The sequence below is a fragment of the Salminus brasiliensis genome, chromosome 8, assembly GCF_030463535.1.
Source record: "Salminus brasiliensis chromosome 8, fSalBra1.hap2, whole genome shotgun sequence".
In the NCBI taxonomy this organism is placed as follows: domain Eukaryota; kingdom Metazoa; phylum Chordata; class Actinopteri; order Characiformes; family Bryconidae; genus Salminus; species Salminus brasiliensis.
In genome coordinates, this window is record NC_132885.1 from 37,046,799 (window position 1) to 37,064,464 (window position 17,666).

At 39.0% G+C, this 17,666-nt stretch overlaps 1 protein-coding gene across 1 annotated transcript; it reads left to right on the forward strand.

Moving 5' to 3' along the window:
* The first annotated feature begins 484 nt into the window (after nucleotides 1-484).
* On the forward strand, nucleotides 485-17,374 carry ndufa10 (NADH:ubiquinone oxidoreductase subunit A10). Its single transcript, XM_072686509.1, has 10 exons — nucleotides 485-674; nucleotides 2,433-2,601; nucleotides 3,925-4,140; nucleotides 5,221-5,307; nucleotides 6,796-6,917; nucleotides 8,834-8,913; nucleotides 9,162-9,216; nucleotides 9,360-9,445; nucleotides 10,552-10,660; nucleotides 17,092-17,374. Exons 1-10 carry the CDS (start codon nucleotides 606-608, stop codon nucleotides 17,158-17,160), a joined length of 1,062 nt encoding a protein of 353 aa, XP_072542610.1. The 5' UTR covers nucleotides 485-605; the 3' UTR covers nucleotides 17,161-17,374.
* The last annotated feature ends 292 nt before the right edge of the window (nucleotides 17,375-17,666 follow it).

Below are 17,666 nucleotides of genomic sequence, written 5' to 3' on the forward strand. Positions count from 1 at the left end.
TATTTGCTTCATTTTCGCGTTGGCAATCCGCTTTTTGCAATAGAGGTAGCTAGCTAAAGGCTTTACGCCATCTGCTACAGGTCAGGCGACTCGAGGCACGCAGGCCGCATCTTCAATGCCACCTCCCTCCCTATGTAATGCACCACCTAAGCTTTGAACAAACACCGCTTATATTCTTAAATCGTGCATTATATATGTAGGTAACACTTAACCGAATTCTACACGACGTACGATTACAATTTAGTGCGCAGAAGGCGTCATATCATGACTTGCGTAGTGCACTACAAAGTGAGTATGCAGCCATTTGGGACGTGACCCAGTACGCAGACAAAAAAATGTAAGACGCATTTTACATTATTTAATTAATTTTAATTGACAAATTCATTTTGCATTATGAGATTTAGTTTCGTTTCGTTTATTTATTTAAAAAAAAAAAAAAATTATTATCGTACAGGCTGAAAAGTGAGCACGCGCTCACGAATGACGCGAAACGCACGCGACGGTGAGACGGTCCTTCAGGAGGACAGTCGCCTGTGTGGCCGAAGGAGACATTAGAGAACAATAATATTTCATTTCTTCAGGGTTTGATTTGTTTTTTGGGGGAGATGGCGCTACGGGTTATGCGTCTGGTCGTGCCCGCGGGTTCGTCGGCGTTCAAGGCGGCCGTGGGAACGGTGAGAGAGAAGGCAGAGACCTTTATCCGGAGTCCGGAACTATTCTGAAGGGCACAAACACACACATACACACGACCCGCCGCAGCTGGTCAGCTTTAATGGACGAAAACACACATTTCACAGATCGTGAGGAAGCTCGGGCACTTCGTCACACGTTAGAGAAGCGCAGTGAATAAAATAAGGCTCGTTTCTGTCGTGCTGAGTTTGACATTGAAGGCGGTTTTCCTCTGTGAGTAGCGCCGTGCAGCCGGCGGACTGATACTGCGCTCTCGGCACTAATAGAGTGGAGTGACTCTGTCAACAAAATAGTGCAGGTTGAGATATAAATATATCAAATAGATGCATTGATCTGTAAATGACGCTCATTATTGGTGTTTAGCAGGGTCACTGACTGATTGGGACCTGTGTGACTGTACCCCAACACTTACAGATCACTGCTCTGATGTTTATGTTACAGTACACCTGTAATATGGCTCCATTTCAATGGAGCCAATGTGGTGGGATCTACATATTAGGCATCAAATAATCATCATCATCATCTACATTGACAAGAGGCAAGTAGTGGTGGCTAGACGACTAGATGGTCAGAACATGTCCAAAACCATTAAGCATGTGTTGTGGGGTGTTCCCAGTATGCAGTGGTCCGTACCTGTACCCCAACACTTACAGATCACTGCTCTAATGTTTATGTTACAGTACACCTGTAATATGACAGGCATAGCATTAAAACCACTGACAGGTGAAGTGAACAACATTGATTATCTTCAATGTTTCTATGGAACCAATGCCAATGTGGTGGGATCTACATATTAGGCATCAAATAATCATCATCTACATTGACAAGAGGCCAGTAGTGGTGGCTAGACGACTAGATGGTCAGAACATGTCCAAAACCATTAAGCAGGTATTGTGGGGTGTTCCCAGTATGCAGTGGTCAGTACCTGTACCCCAACACTTACAGATCACTGCTCTAATGTTTATGTTACAGTACACCTGTAATATGGCAGGCATAGCATTAAAACCACTGACAGGTGAAGTGAACAACATTGATTATCTTCAATGGAGCCAATGTGGTGGGATCTACATATTAGGCATCAAATAATCATCATCATCTACATTGACAAGAGGCCAGTAGTGGTGGCTAGACGACTAGATGGTCAGAACATGTCCAAAACCATTAAGCAGGTATCGTGGGGTGTTCCCAGTATGCAGTGGTCAGTACCTAGCTACCAAATGTGCTCCAAGGAAGGATAACCAGGTGTAATCGTCTGGTCTAATCCCACAAAGAAGCTACTGTAGCACACACTGCAGAAAAGTTAATGCTGGTTAGGTCTTCTGGATTGTTTTGGTGGCATAAGGAAGAGACAGTAGTAGGTATGGAAAGTAACATGAATGGATTAACTGCTGTGATTGGTTTAGTCACATTCGTTGTCAACAACTGTGCTCCATATTGTCCTGACAATGTTTAGGAATCACAAATAAAGGGCATTTTACTAAACGGAATAGCACAAATCAAACCACCTAACAGAAACCAACTGCTTGGTTAGCTGCAAATCAGTTAGTTTAGAGAGAGAGCCTTATATAAGGATATGCACATGGAAAAATGCCAACAGTAGGGCTGTTGCATTGGCCAAAAAAAAAAAAAAGACCTATGGTATATTTTGACATTATTAAATACTGGTGTGATTGCTCTGGATAAGTGAATGTAAATGAATTAAAAGAATTGCCCAATATTAGCTTATATCATTTCATTTACAGGCTGGAATCCACACATCGACTGTCAGAAGTCTGCGATATGGATGGTGGGCTTTTTTGCTGGGTGAGAAAACGACTCCCAGGTTCAACAAGAACAGCAAGATTTTCTCTGTGGATGGAAACCTGGCATCAGGAAAAGGAGCACTTGCACAGAAGTTGGCTGATGAGCTAGGTATGGAAACCCAGTATCCTCAGTATGTTCCCCCTATTGTAAAACGCTGCTCTTCCTTTTTCTTTTCTCTCAAATCCCATATCTGGCTCAAACTCAGCCAAAGCTACTGTAAATTGTGTAAAACTAACAAACCTCTTAGGGGAAGCAGAGTTAAAAATTTAGCAACTCTAATCGCATACAAATCAGAGCCCATTAACATGAACCAGCCAGTATGTAGACTTGGTGGTTTTATGTTTTACTTATTTATCTACCATATTTAAACATTATATAACAATATATTATTACCGTACATATTACATGTCCAATGTCTGTATATTCTTGATGATCAAAAGTACATTGAAAGGGTGTTTTTTAAAGGGTGTAATTATATTATTATGCTTTATAATATCATTATGTCAGTGGCATAAAATTGCTTACGGCAATTATTTAGACAATTTAGCATCCAAAAACCAGTTATTGTGACCGGACTAGCTTTGTAACAAAAAATCTGCAAATCTGAGAAGAATGCTTCCACTATTTCAAAGTAGTGTTTGACTGAAACAGATACCGTATCGATATCGTGTGTGTGTGTGTGTGTGTGTGTGTGTGTGTGTGTGTGTGTGTGTGTGTGTTTACTACCACAGATGGGTTAAATGCGGAGGACACATTTTGCTGTACAGTGTACACTGAACAGTGACAAATATGTGCATCTTTACCTTTATTACTGGCACTTGCACACAGTATCGATGTCGGCAATACCATGAAGTTTACTGACATGTCTTTTTTTTAAATAGAGCATTTTTGTTTGCAAATGTTTAAACAAAAGGTAAAAGCTTGTCATAAATAGTTTTGACCATTAAACAGCCATTTAGTAGAAATGTGCAGTTTATCAACCAGTAAATGTTGTTCTTTCAAGCTTATTAGATCTTATTTGGAATAAGATATAAAAATGTACAACCTATAAAAAGTGGAACACTAGAAATATTAGGATTTATAACCATATATTGCATCTGAGTTGGTATCGGTATTCAGTTTTGGCAGACAGTTGAAAATGATGAAAGGATAAATATTTAGTGTGTTATTGTATTTTTCATTGACTTTGATTGAAAGCTAAGGTTATTTTAGGAGATATCAAACAGTGACGATATAGTTGTCAAAATACTGTATAAAAGTGGCCTCTCTGAATCCAGCAGTAACACATTGGACTTGGGCTACAGAAGATGCTTGTGCCACCTTTGCTCACTTCATCTCTGCGATGCTTGGACTGTGCAGTTAGCATCTGAAATGGATACAGTGTCTTCAAGTATTTGGATGTTTTTTTCCCCTCTTACTTCACATATATAGGGATGCTGTACATGCCTGAGCCTGATGTGCACTACCTTGACAAAATGACCAATGAGAAGGTTCCTCTGGACTCAGCCTACAATGGCAACTGCAGTCTAGAGAAGTTCTACTTGGATCCCAAAGCAAAGGACGGGAACTCGTACCGCCTGCAGTCTTGGATGTATCTCATGAGGCTTCTGCAGTACTCGGATGCTGTCGAGCACCTTCTCTCCACAGGTACAGCATCTTTACAACTTCATGGTTTTAATTTGCATGGATAAGAGAGCCTTTAATGTGAATACCTGTGCCTTAAAACAGCCTGCATGCGCACATTCAACTTAGTAACGTCACGTGAAAGACCCATGTGGTTCACATAGCTATGAATGCCTATGCTTTCTACACCCAAATACTGCACTATATGATCCAGTGGTGTAAAATATGCACATACTAAGTCCCAAGTGGCTCTTTGTTAGACAAATAATGCACTGTTTGGGTACAAAAGAACCTACGTTCATGACCAGTGTAGTGCTATTCATGCGGAGCAAGAAACCATTCTTTGTACTTCAGCCAAATTTAATCAGCAGTACAGTTTAGGACTACATGCACTACCTGCCCAAATGTTTGTGGACACCCCTCCTCATGAGTGCATTCAGCTACTTGAAGCTACACTCATTGCTGTGACAGATGTGCAGATGTACACACAGCTTGTCTAGTGCCAGTAGAATAGGAGACTCTGGAGCATGCTAACACACTTCTCTGAACCCACTCATGTCGTGTCCCCGGTCTTCATTAAGGTGCTGCAGTCTTGCCTATGTGGTCCTAAGATACAGTATAACTAAATAAATAAAGGTTTTTCAGCTTTGTATCTGCAGCACTAAAGTAAAGAAGCAAAATTGGGACACTGAATGAATGAATGACTACATTGGGGTTAAGAATAAAATTGTGTACTATTAGATTTTTCGTTGAACCATTGCATTATGGAGTTAAGCTAATATTGTGAACATGCCTATAAGTCCCTTTTCACTTCCTTACTAGTGTGCATTGTGATTTTTGGCATGACTAGTGCAGCAGTAGGCTAATTACTCTAAACGGCAGCCAGCTTTAGAATAAAATTGGCCAAAACCAACCTTATTATTAACAAGTTAAATAGTCTTATGGTGGCTAGGTGACTCTTAAAACTCTAACTTTAACCATTATTGATAAAAATCTCCACTTTGGAGAGCAGATTCCTGACGATCCATATTCCGTAACTTTAAACATTGTGGTTGTGTATGCCTTGAGAGACGAGAAATGACATTTTCTTTTCTTTATTTTTAGGCCAGGGAGTCATCCTTGAGCGGTCTCCATTTAGTGATGTGGTGTTTCTCGAGGCCATGTTCAGCCAAGGCTACATCAGGAAGCAGTGTAAGTCCTGTTGATTTTTCTTTCCCTCTACACAATGTAAGATCTGAATTTGCGGCGAGTGTGGTGATATGAATGTGTGGATATCTGAACTCATCTTAGTATTTCCTTAATTGGATTTTTAAATGAGGCACCAGTAGTTTGGGGGACAAAATCCCTGGTCATTTAAAACGTGATGGAGAGAGACAAGCAGCTGCTATTTAGTCTCATATTAGGGTTGTAAGTGGTGACAACTAAGCTGAGCTGTATGCAAGCAATAAGCCACTCGAAGGGTGTTTTAAGCACGGACAACTGTGCTCCATATAAATCTAATAAAAAATGCCAATGTTTAATAAATGTATTTATTTACAAAAACATTTACAATAGACAGTGAAATTGACTTTCCCTCTTTAAACCTGTTTTGTGTATTTTCAGAACAATATAACAGTGTTGGGATATTTCAGTGCTGCTGTATTTGGATGCTGTTGGAATATTTGGAATATTAAAAAAAAATACAACACTAATTAATTTCACATTGGGGTGCCTAAAAATTAGCATATGAGTGTATGTTGTTTAGAGAGAGAGAGAGAGAGAGAGAGAGAGGATCTGGTTCTATTCTATTAGGACTGCCCCTAACGGCTATTTCTATCGATTAATCCGTCGTTTATTTTGTTGATTAATCTAATCTATTTTGACAACTGTAAATAAAGGTTTATGTAGTAAGAGCAAAATTGTAGGTTTAAATAAGAACTTCAGCACAATAGTAGCAGTGCAGTGGGGTATGAACATTGAGAAATGCGGACGGCCTGGTGCTACGGCACACCCCGTGCCACATCTGCACTAGGTATGAACCAGCCTTAAGCATGAATAGACAACAAGATACTCTTATTTTCTATGGAAAAAACAAATTAATAAACAGTGATTTTTGCCTGTCCATTTTGGTAGTCTGTTGTCTAAAATAGCACCTGTGTTCTCTCTTCAGGGGCTTGTGTTGCTGTGATATGCATTCAAAACTTTGCCAAGAGTACAAACCACCTTTTTGTGCTTTCATGCTAATTTCATGCTTAATCATACATTTAATGCCTTGGGGTTTTGGAGACTATCAAAGACCTACTTTGCAACCAGTTGTTTTTTTAAAACAATTTTTAAAAACTGTAGCTTATTATTTGATGTGTTTTAGACATCTAGGAAACCAAAGTAATGAAAAACTTATTAAAACAATGCATCAGCTTAAAATATTGGCGTATACAGATTTTGTGTTGACTGCATCGACTACAGTAAGTAATTGCGGCAGCCTTAATTGAAATACATATGTACTATTTAAAAGGGACTAAATCCATTTCTATTGGCATTACAGAGAAATGTATAATTTATGTTTAGACAGTACAAAAGCAGTAAAATAAAAGAAAATGCACACGCTAGCACAATAGTCCAGCAACACCTAAACATGCTCCAGTCAAGTGTTCTCATTAATTCAAAGAACAGTATTAATTATGGCTTTCTGCCCTGCAGGTGTGAATCATTACAACGAGATCAAGAAAATTAGCATCTATGAATTTTTGCTCCCTCACCTGGTAATCTACGTGGACTCTCCCGCTGAGGAGGTCCAGAAGAAACTCAAGGCTTCTGGGAAAGTAAGTATGATGAATATTCTTGGTAATCGTTCTTCAGCTGATTTCTGACATCCCATAAACGTTGTGTTGGTGGGTTGATTGTGTAGGTTGGAGCCTTTCTTGGCACGTGTAGGTCAGTTCAGGAGGGTGATCAGGGCCCGCAGTTATCAAGCTTCTTGGAAATACCGGCGCTGATAGTTTACTTTCATCAAAGGGTGAAAGATATGTACTCTTGAGAGTGGTATTCACTTAGTGGTGTTGCATCACTCAGCTCAGTATAGTGAGCAACAAAACACAGCAGAGCTAACAAACACCACCAACCACACTAAGCTACACAGTGCAGGTCTGTATGGAAATTCGCACACACTCTCAGCAAGAGCTTGGAGTTCAGTAGCGTTTTAAATGGGGTTGATTTCAGAAGTTCGTCTTAAAAGACGATGCACACATCATCACAGAAGTCCTGCACAGTGATTCATTACCAAATATGCCAGGAGAGATTCATCTGGCACCAATCATCATGAAAGACGATCGTCCCCAAAACAATGGATTGGGAATATTGACTTTCTAAGAAAATATTAGGAACAGCTGACTAGCATCGCTACCCAAACCAGGCCGCTCACTGTTCACACTGTTTCAAAGTAAAGTCTTGCCTGCATTGAGCACACATGCCCGGAGCAGTGGGCAGCCTCTGCTGTGGCGCCCTGGGAGCAGAGAGGTTTAGGGGCTGGTCTACTTTGAGAAGCCTGATTATTATTATTATTATTATTATGAGCACTGTGTAGACTAGCGTCCTATATAAGGCATATTAAAAAATAAAGCTGGACAGTAAATTGTGCCTGGATCCAGGATCAAAAATAAGTTAAGTGTACATTTCTGTACTGAATGTCAGGGAAATGCTTCCCATTGAAAGCGTTCCATCCATTTTTAATTGTTGGATTGTTCTCAAATGTTTTCAGTTAGCTAGTATCAGGTGCAAACAGTTTCTGGGACTTGGGAGTTTCTATACGAAGGCCAGAGTAGCTGTGTTGGGTCACAGGATCATATGTGAAAACCAGTGGGTTTTTCTTTTGTGTGCTGTTCACTTCATATGCTTTGAGAATCGGGATTATGATAATGATTTGGATAAGGCCAACCAATCCGCATTTAAAACCAGATACAGATTTGATCTCTCAAACCACTTCAGGAGGTGGTCTGAGATGCATTTAAGATTCGATAATTAAAACACCAGTAATAATTGCTGTACATTGAGCGTATTTGCATATTCTGTCCCACACAGCAATCGGATTTCATTCTGGCTAACCGGAGATGCATTTTACAAGACATTTGTGTTCCATTATGGAATTTGGCCTTTAACCCATCTGTGCAGTGAATACACACACACACTAGTGATCTAGACACACAGTACAGTAAACACACGTGCCCGGAGCAGTGGGCGATCATTGCTAGCAGAGAGGGTAAAGGGCCTTGCTCAAGGCCAGAGCAGTGGCAGCTTGCTGAGCCCAGGTATGGAACCCACAACCTTATAGCCTGAGCCACCACTGCCCCTAATGTACTACATGTATCCAAAAATCTTATCAGGATACAATCCAGATACTAGTCACATAAAGTGAGCAGGTGTAAGTGGAATCTAACACACTTATTGGACCATGTTTAGTATCCAGATGTTTGTTGTGTGTGTGTGTGTGTGTGTGTGTGTGTGTGTGTGTGTGTGTGTGTGTGTCAAACATATGTGAATATACACCTTTCATCAAAAGATCAGACAAAAGGAAACACCACACAGTGTGTTTCCATTCCATCTATAGATTGTCCAATTTCTTTCTGCAGTCCATGGCCTGGAGCCTTTGGCCTTTGGTCTAGTGTTTCAGGTGTTATACTGAAGTTCAGCTGATGTTGACAGAACTATAATATTGTGGTTTGTTTGGTTTTCTTTCCTCCAGCCATATCTCCAGAACGTGCCACTCCCCTACCTTAAAAGCATTGAGACGTCATACAAGAAGACAGTCCTTCCCGTTATCAGGTAAACTGACCTGGTGTCTTATTTTTACCGTTCGTGATGCAGCAGCGGCAGTAGATCCGACACGGTTGTAGGTTGTGGGTCAGTAAAATGAATGATATTTTGGTAGAAGAACTCTGTTAGAACACCACAGGTGTTGATGCAAGACTTTTCTGTGCACTCCAGACACTGTATAGATTTGTTCAGTCTCACCAGCAGCTCACCTGATTTACTTGGACATTAACCTTGAACTCTGCTTTGTTTGTTTTCAGTGGCGAGGCTGAAGTGCTTGCTTATGATACAACACAAGCCCAAAACATTGAGAAGGTAATGAATGTAATGAATGAACAGTCAAAATCCTTCCAGTCTGTTTCTCACATAACATTCACATACAGTTTACCTTCTGCATACATTTTTGTATTTCTCACAGTATTTGAACCTAATGTAAGACACTTCATCTTTTTCCTCAGATTCTAGAAGATATTGATTGCCTGAAGTTTGAGAAGAGCCCGTGGTTAGACATGGATGATATTAGCTATCATCACATGCGAGTACTGTGAGTTTACACTGAATTCTTGTTATAATTGAATGAATTCTCACAATGATATTACTGTATTGTCAGTTCAGTATATGGCTGGGAAAGGTTGCACACCAAATTCTAGAAGCTACTGATATGAGAATCAGCATTGCTATATTCTAGCATAAAACCTAGGGGTGTAACAATACACCAATTGCATTATATACTGTTTTGTAGATATTAACAACACTATCCTGCATTTACAACAGAAAATTAATAATCACTACTAAAACAACACGTTTTCTGATTTAATTTGATGCTAGGGCTGGGAGATATGGTAAAAATATTATATTATAATATTTAAAGACTTTTTCCTTTGTTTTTTCTAATTTCTAAAGCACTTTGGATGACCACAGTATACAAAAGAGGCTGATATGAATTAATGTATAAATTCTGTATCTCCTCTTTCTTTAAAAAGTAAGAAAAAGAAAAAAAGGAGATTTGTGTCCATAAACACACACACACACACACACAGAGCATAGCAGCATAGCCATTTTGAATGACTGTGTAAATAAGGGGTATCCCTTTGATTTTACTATGTTTCTTTTTAAACTTGTTTCCATAGCTTTTGAACAGATGTTTGAAGAAAAGTATATAATTTGGTGTGTATTAACCAAGCTGAAATTGGAGTTCAGTGTTTGGATCAGCATTAGCCTGACAGCTCCCGTTCTAAACTAAATAATGCAGATTAGATGCTAAACTAGTGCATCTGGGGTCAGTGAGAAGTGCGTAAGTTAAGTAGTATTGTTGAGTAGAGATATTTGATACATTGACTACATTTAGGATGTTTAGGGGATTATTTTTTGCTGTGTAAGGGTGCGGCATAGCTAAAAGCCTGTGGTTCAGTCTGTGGTTCAGTCGACCATGTGTAGTCATTTCCACAGTAAGTGTAGATGGGAAAACCAGACGACTGCAGCAAAGATATAAAATCGATCACTCTTCATTTTATATAGACAATGAAGCAATTTCTCAGCAGGACATAGTGTTCAGTTTCAGCAGTAAATCCAGCAAATGTCTTTTTGGTACACATTTAAGGCTCTTTTTGAGGGAAATTATTTGTTTCTTTTTTACTTTTTTCCCCTTAGGGCGCAAGATAAACAGAGGGTGGCCAATATGACTGCAGTCCCCATATACATCCCAGAGGTCACCATCGGCGCTCACGAATATGACAAAAGCTTCTACGCCTTCAAATCTGTATGTACACTATGAACATCCACAGTTGTGTGTGTGTGTGTGTGTGAGAAAGTTTTAGTTGCTGGAGTGTGTGGAGGGGTGTGTGTGTGAGGTAGAAAGGGGAGGGAGGTGGGTCACCTACATTAGCTCTTTGACAGTACTTTATGGGCTATATGCTACATGCTCAAGGCTGTTGAAACAACTGGAGCAGAAACAGCAGGTTCCAGAGCCCTTGAAAATCCTTGGAAGTTAATTTGCAGCGAGAAGAAAATAAAGAAAAGAGTTCTGGAAAATGGAGAGGGATTTGTGAAAACACTTGAACCATGAAGGATAAATTATATCATGAGATGTTAAACTACAGATCAGTTTCTTTGCAAGTTGGGCATACACATTTTTGTTACATGTTTGAGTAGATGTTTACATTGCAGTTATTGCATTTCAGTGTAATATATTATAAATGAATGTCAATTTATTTGACATGACAAATTCTGAAGCTCTTTAAAAAAAGAAAGACCATACATGCAAACTGTCATTGGCATTATTCATCCAACCTACTGATTGCTATAGTCTGTAAATTACACTTCAAGCAGCAATAGGCGGGGACCAAACACTACACGCCATTATGGAACCATTAAATAAATAAATAAATAAATAATGACTGGTTATAGTTTGTAGAATGTCCATTACATATAAGAAATGTTTGGACCTTTTGCCTATGCTACAGTTTGCACCAGATTTCAAGTTGCCTAGAAAACAGTAACATTTCTGGACATGGTTTATTTGTTGTTGTTAAACAAATCCACATTAATTACCTCGATTTGGGTCATAGCACCAGAATGTAGGGCTGCACAATGTATCATTTCAGCATAGTAATCACAATGTGGGCATGTGCATCAGTCACATAAGACACATTGAATTAAAATACAACATCTTTGCTGCTTGATGCAAAAAAAAAAAACACATTTGTACAATAATTTTCTATGACTGATCTACCAGAGGCAGATGTATATTATGAATTTAATTGATTTTACTCCAATTTTGGATACATAGAGGGCATTATTGAAATGTTGGATCAAAAATTTTCTTTTTTAATATTACAATTGAATTGAATGACTGTGTAAATAAGGTCTATCCCTTTGATTTTACCATGTTTCTTTTTCAACTTGTTTACATAGCTTTTGAACAGATGTTTGAAGAAAAGTATATGATTTGGTGTGTATTAACCAAGTTGAAATTGGTGATAGTCTGAGTTCAGTGTTTGGAGCAGCATTAGCCTGACAGCTCCTATTCTAAACTAAATAATGCAGATTAGATGCCCGACAAGTGCATCTGGGGTCAGTGTGAAGTGTGCAAGTTAAGTAGTATTGTTGAGTAGAGATATTTGATACATTGACTACATTTAGGATGTTTAGGGGATTATTTTTGGCAGTGTAAGGGTGCGGCATAGCTAAAAGCCTGTGGTTCAGCTGATTGATGCAAAAAATACAAATTTGTGTTATAGTTTTCTATGACTGATCTACCAAAGGTAGATATTGGATTACAATTTTGGATACACAGAGGGCATTTTTTAAAATATGACATGTTGGATTTTTTTTTTTAATATTCCAATATTGTGCATTCCTACCAGAATGTAATTTAATTTTAAGTAGTAATTGTGATGCTCCACAGACTGAAATAGGGAGAATAGTGCTGCTGGCATTGCAACTTATAGTTAGACATGCTGCTAACTGTACCATATAACATTTAAAAAACGGGCCAGGTAACTCTGTTGAGAACTGCGTAATGTTGCAGATTCCGAGTCATATCTATGTAATATTACTCTACCGCCTTAGTACACATACTTTCTTCCCTTTCGGTGACCGCTCTGCATCTCTCAACTAATCCAGAAAAATGTGTCCTTTATGGGTGGCTTAAAACGTGAGTTATGCCTATAGACTGTATTGGGAACTCAGAGGCAAGCCATGCTATTTTCCTTAGTGTTGCTTTAATTGTGTTATTGTGGATTTTTGGCTGTTTGTTTTGTCTGTTGCAACAGATTAAACCTTAGGAAATATGGCCAAAACAACGTACACAGTTCGTGAAAGTTTCATATGAATTTTTAATTTAACTAAATGTCAAGCCAGAGGAAAGGTTGTGGTTGTTTTGTAATTGGTAACACTGGGTTGACTCTATGCCTAGAGCACCTGGTCCATAATGGACTAGAAATAGTCAAGAAAATATCCTAATCATATTATTTTGTAATCATTTCTGACAAATGATGTAAACAGACAGTGATTATTATTTCATTGCTAATATTGAAACTGTTTACTGGGGCTACTTCTAGTTACTAAGCAACATTGTGTATCCAAAATAACTTGCCCTCTTTCTTTATTGCAAAAGCTCACCTTTACTGGAAAAAAGATGGAGAGGAGTCACTAACAAATGGCAGTTGTTCAATATTTTGTAAATGATTGGGTGCCATTATTCCTGCCAGAAAATATTTACACTTGACCTTTTAAGCACATTCTCTTAGAGAATAGGTTTTCCCTTGCTGGACTAGGAAAGTAAATTACGTTACTGGATGTTTCCTACTGACATTTTATTCAGGGCTGTAGTTTATTGCAGTGTGTGCGAAGGGCAATGGCAATATGAAATACAAGAGCTTGCGTTGACTTTATCTTTATTCTAGTGCTCCAGCCAGGCACCCAGTCCTGATTTGCTGTAATTCATCAAATGAAACATAGTGTAAATTCTTGTTAAAAAATCCAAAGGTTGTTTTTTTCCATTTAAAATTGTAATTTAATGCTCTGCCGAGTTATCTAAATGAGATTAACAAAGCTGTTGCATAACCAGTGTCAAAGAAGCCCGGAAGCGCTGTACCAGTCTGTTAATGAACATTGGTTTTGGACTTAAACTAGTAACATCCCCACTGACTGTATACATTGAGCAGCGATGACCTTATTATTTGAAGGGAAAAGCATATACGGTGGCATCTGTCAATGGCTGGCATCTACATATTACGCTGCAAGTTAACAGTCAGTTCCTGAAGTCAAAGCAGGAAAAATGGGATGACTGGGTCAGAGCATCTGTAAAACATCAGGAAGGTCTTGTAGGGTTTTTTTTGGATTCAGTTGTCTGTATCTGCCAAAAGTGAACCTGCAACAGATTCCTGAGCACCTAAGGCTCATTGGTGTGATGCATGGAGGCCCCACCTCACAGCTTATAGGATTGTAAGGATCTGCAGCTCATGTCTTGGTATCAGATACCACAGGAAGCACTCAGAGGTCTCGTGGAGTCCATGCCTTAAATGGTCAGATCTGTTGTGGCACATAGGGGAGCTAGTCAGTAATGGGGAGATGGTGCAATTGTTATGCTAAAAATTTGTTGTTGCTAAAATTTGATGATTGACACCCATACGGGTTGTTCGACAGCATCTTATTCTTTGTCAGCAGATCTTAAAAGATCTAAATAAATTTGACTCCCCAATGCTTATGTCTGTAGAACCACCTTTTGCTGCAATAATAGTGTAGAGTCTGTTTGGGGTAAGTCTCTACAAGTTTTGCTCGCTGAGTGGAAGGGATCTCTTTTTTTTTTTTTTTTTTTTCCCTCACCCGCTCAACCTGCTCCAGGTTGTTTGGTTTGGGGGATGATGCCTGTGGACGCCAATTTTTTTAAATAGGGTTTGGCCTTCTGTTAGTGCTCTCGGTCTTGCTGACAGGTGAAGTTTTTTTTTCCCAAGCATTGGTTTAGCACGATGCTTTTGGGACAGTGTCTGTTGAGGAAGGAGTGGTATTCTGGTTACATTTTGAATTTCCTGTTAGTTTGGTACACTTCTATTTGAGTTTGCAAAAAAAAAAGTTTAAACTATCTATAGAATGCTTTTGGGAATGAATATGTAGACTCATTGCAGTAATGAGTCATAGTAAAAAAATTAAAATTGATAAATAATTTAACTTCCTGGTGTCTTATATAGGGCTTCGATCGATTACACAAGTATTGTTCATGATGCTTGACACTTACGTCCATTATGATGGACATTTTCCCTCTTTTCTCCCAATTTAGTACTGCCAACTACCCCACCTGTTCATAGTTTTTTCCAATAATTCTTTTTCTGTAGTTTTCCTCTGCTGGATTTAGGCCTATCTGACAGCAGGTCGGATGGGCCAAGAAAAGAGTTGGCAATATGATCCCACTAGATAATTTTACAAGTTTATTTGGTTGTTGCTGCTGTTTTCACATCTGAAAATGGAAGTGTTGAATTACTGTTGAATTATCTAATGGGGACTGTTTTGGTATCTCCTGAAAAATGAAGAACTTGTTTTTATCAGGAACTTAATTAAGTGAAGGGTGGTCTCAGACTAATACACAGAACTGTGTGTTTAGATATCTAATTATCAACTGGAATTTCTCAACACTAAAGTTCATACTTCTGTGGACTTTACAGCTTTACAGCATCTCTTAAATGGGAAGTTGTTCAAAATACATTCTGTGGATTTTTATGGTTAGAGAAGAGTAACGGTGTATGTTTTGGTAAAAGTCCTGACCTTTGTCCAGTAGAAATGTTGTGGACAGACGTGAAGCAAGCAGTTCATGGGAGAAAACCTGCCCACATAACAGAGCTGAAGCGGTTTTGTACAGAGGAATGGACTAAGATTTTTCCCAGACGATGTGCAGGACTAATTAACAGTTACCAGAAGCGTTTAACTGTAGTTATTGCTGTTCAGGGGCATCACTTCAGATGCAGTTGCCTCACACACATTAGATTTGATTATTTTCCTCAGTAAATTTGGTTTTGGTTAGATTTGGTTCTCCTTATCTACTTTTTTAGGTCATATTTATTTATGCAGAAATATAGAAAATTCTTAAGGGTTCACAAACTTTCCAGCATTATTATATACATTTTCATTTCATTATATTTCATCTTTAGTGAGGTGTTTAGGTAGCCCTGTCCAAACTGGGGAAACATACAGTATGTATGAAGTTTAAGGATTCGTTAAGCTGGAGATCAGATGTAAGGCTTCCATGCTTGACCTCACTTAAATAATGAATCCGTGGTTAAACTTTTTTGATAACATAGGAATTGTAGTTTTCCCATGTACGGTCCGAGCTGATCTGGACATTTGGATGTTTAGCAGCATTCAGCACAACACTTGTTACGGAAATGAAATCCTGGTTTGGACATTTGGTCATTTTTGTGGCCACTAGCAGGAATAGTAGAAAGTTCTGTAAAGAAATATTATTATGTCTGGATCTGCTACCCCACCACATAATGTCTGTTTTTCTGCCTTTGGTCTTTAAAATATCCTGTTCTCTTTGCTGGCCTGCCCAGTGCAGCTGTTTCTTCAGTAGCACTTGAGCAGAGTGGCATGGGACAGACGAAGAAAGCCTGGATTGTGAAGGCAGCTCGCCAATAGACTCTTACTGAGTGACACCAGCAATTTAGAAGCGGCTTTTCCTAGCCTCCAATTCCACAGTCTTTGTCTAGATCTCCCCGTCAGTGGGCATTCCCCATCGAGAATGTGTCTTACTGTAAGACTGGCCTTAATCTAAGTTGGAACAACTAGAGCTGGGAGGCCATTCGTCTTGCCTTTCTTGTAGCGCTTAGGAAGAGATGAAAGCCATTGTAAACTGCCCAGTGTTCCACTTACACCTGTGGGAAAAGAGTTCATCTGCTTTCATTAGGGGACTGCTGAGCCTTCACACCCCTGTCTCTCTTCACTCTTATGAATGTTGTTCTTTTTTTTTATGCTAAAGCAGACGGAAGCAAAGTTTGAGTAATATTTTTGGTTCTCTGCCATCTTGGGGTACTAACTTTAGAAACTGCCAAAAAGAGAATCGGCCAATTTTTGCTCCAGATCAGCAGTTAGTCAAATTAGCGCCATGTTGTCTTTTGTTTGTCTGTTTTTTATTGTAGCTTTTGGTAATGGAAAGTTATTGAAAAAATGTTCTGTATGTTTATTTAGCCTACTCTGAGCTCATAAAAATTGACTTTTTACTATTTTGTATATTTATTTTATAGTAACATTTAGCAAGGTTACAATAAGCCTAAACATAAACTCCAGTATTTATCACATCAAGTGATTTCCACCCAGTGACTCGAAATATCATATTTTATAGTCAGTACTTTAGCTCTTGCGCAGTTCTATTCCCTTGCTCTTGATCATACAGCTTGTGGATTCTTGTTACAGTAGAGGCTCTCTAGAGGAATGGGAGCCCCACTGTGTTAGTTTTCTGCTGCTGGTTGATTTATCCACAGTGCTGTCCAAAGTAGTCTGCTGTCAGTATTGTTGACAAGGGTATTTAAAAGCTGTTCTTGTACCAGAGGGCTGGATAGAGAAATTTCCTGATGCTGTTTAAAAATTCAAATTCAAATTGTTACAATATAAACAGCAATGCAAAGTGATTTAAAATGGCTCTGTGGTTGTTTTTCCATTACTGGTGATGACATCTGTCACTACTTTTTGTCCTTTTAGCTTCCAGGGAAGAAGTATGCAGAGGGTTACAATGAAGACATGGGAGACAAATACATCTGGCTGAAGTAAGAAGCTAACTGCTGACCGCTAATGTTTCCAGGAAAGCACCAAAAGAACCGAAGTGGAGGGGCAGTTGACAAGCTGAGTAGTCCCTCTGTACCCTAACTTACTTGTTTGTCCACGTCCTCTGGGAGGTGAGATGAAATAAAATAGATTATGTATTCTGCTGTTCTGCAGCTGAACTTCTGTAAATTGTTATTAAAAAAACCCTATATAAATAAAACGTGAAGTTTGAGTGTGCTCATTTTCCCGTTTACTCCAAACTTTAGCCTTCGGCTATGGCGTCTTCAGGGCTTCTTCAGTGCCATTTCTTTTTTTTCTTTTTTTTTTTTTAACCCCAATTTTCGTCCCGAATTTAGAAATGCCAGTTGCTTAACCCACTCGTTAAGGCTTCCCCCTAATTCCCCCCAAATCACTTGTGATGCTTCCAACACTAGGCGGCTGAAGATAACCCAGCACTGATGCATCAGCTGTGCCTGTGCTCACTAGACGTCTATGCTGGTCATCTGCTTACC

Coding starts and splice junctions, on each gene's coding strand:
- ndufa10 (XM_072686509.1), top strand. CDS start 606: ATGGCGCTACGGGTTATGCGTCTGGTCGTGCCCGCGGGTTCGTCGGCG. Junction 8,914..9,161: donor ACAGTCCTTCCCGTTATCAG/GTAAACTGACCT, acceptor GTTTGTTTTCAG/TGGCGAGGCTGAAGTGCTTG. Junction 10,661..17,091: donor GCTTCTACGCCTTCAAATCT/GTATGTACACTA, acceptor TTGTCCTTTTAG/CTTCCAGGGAAGAAGTATGC.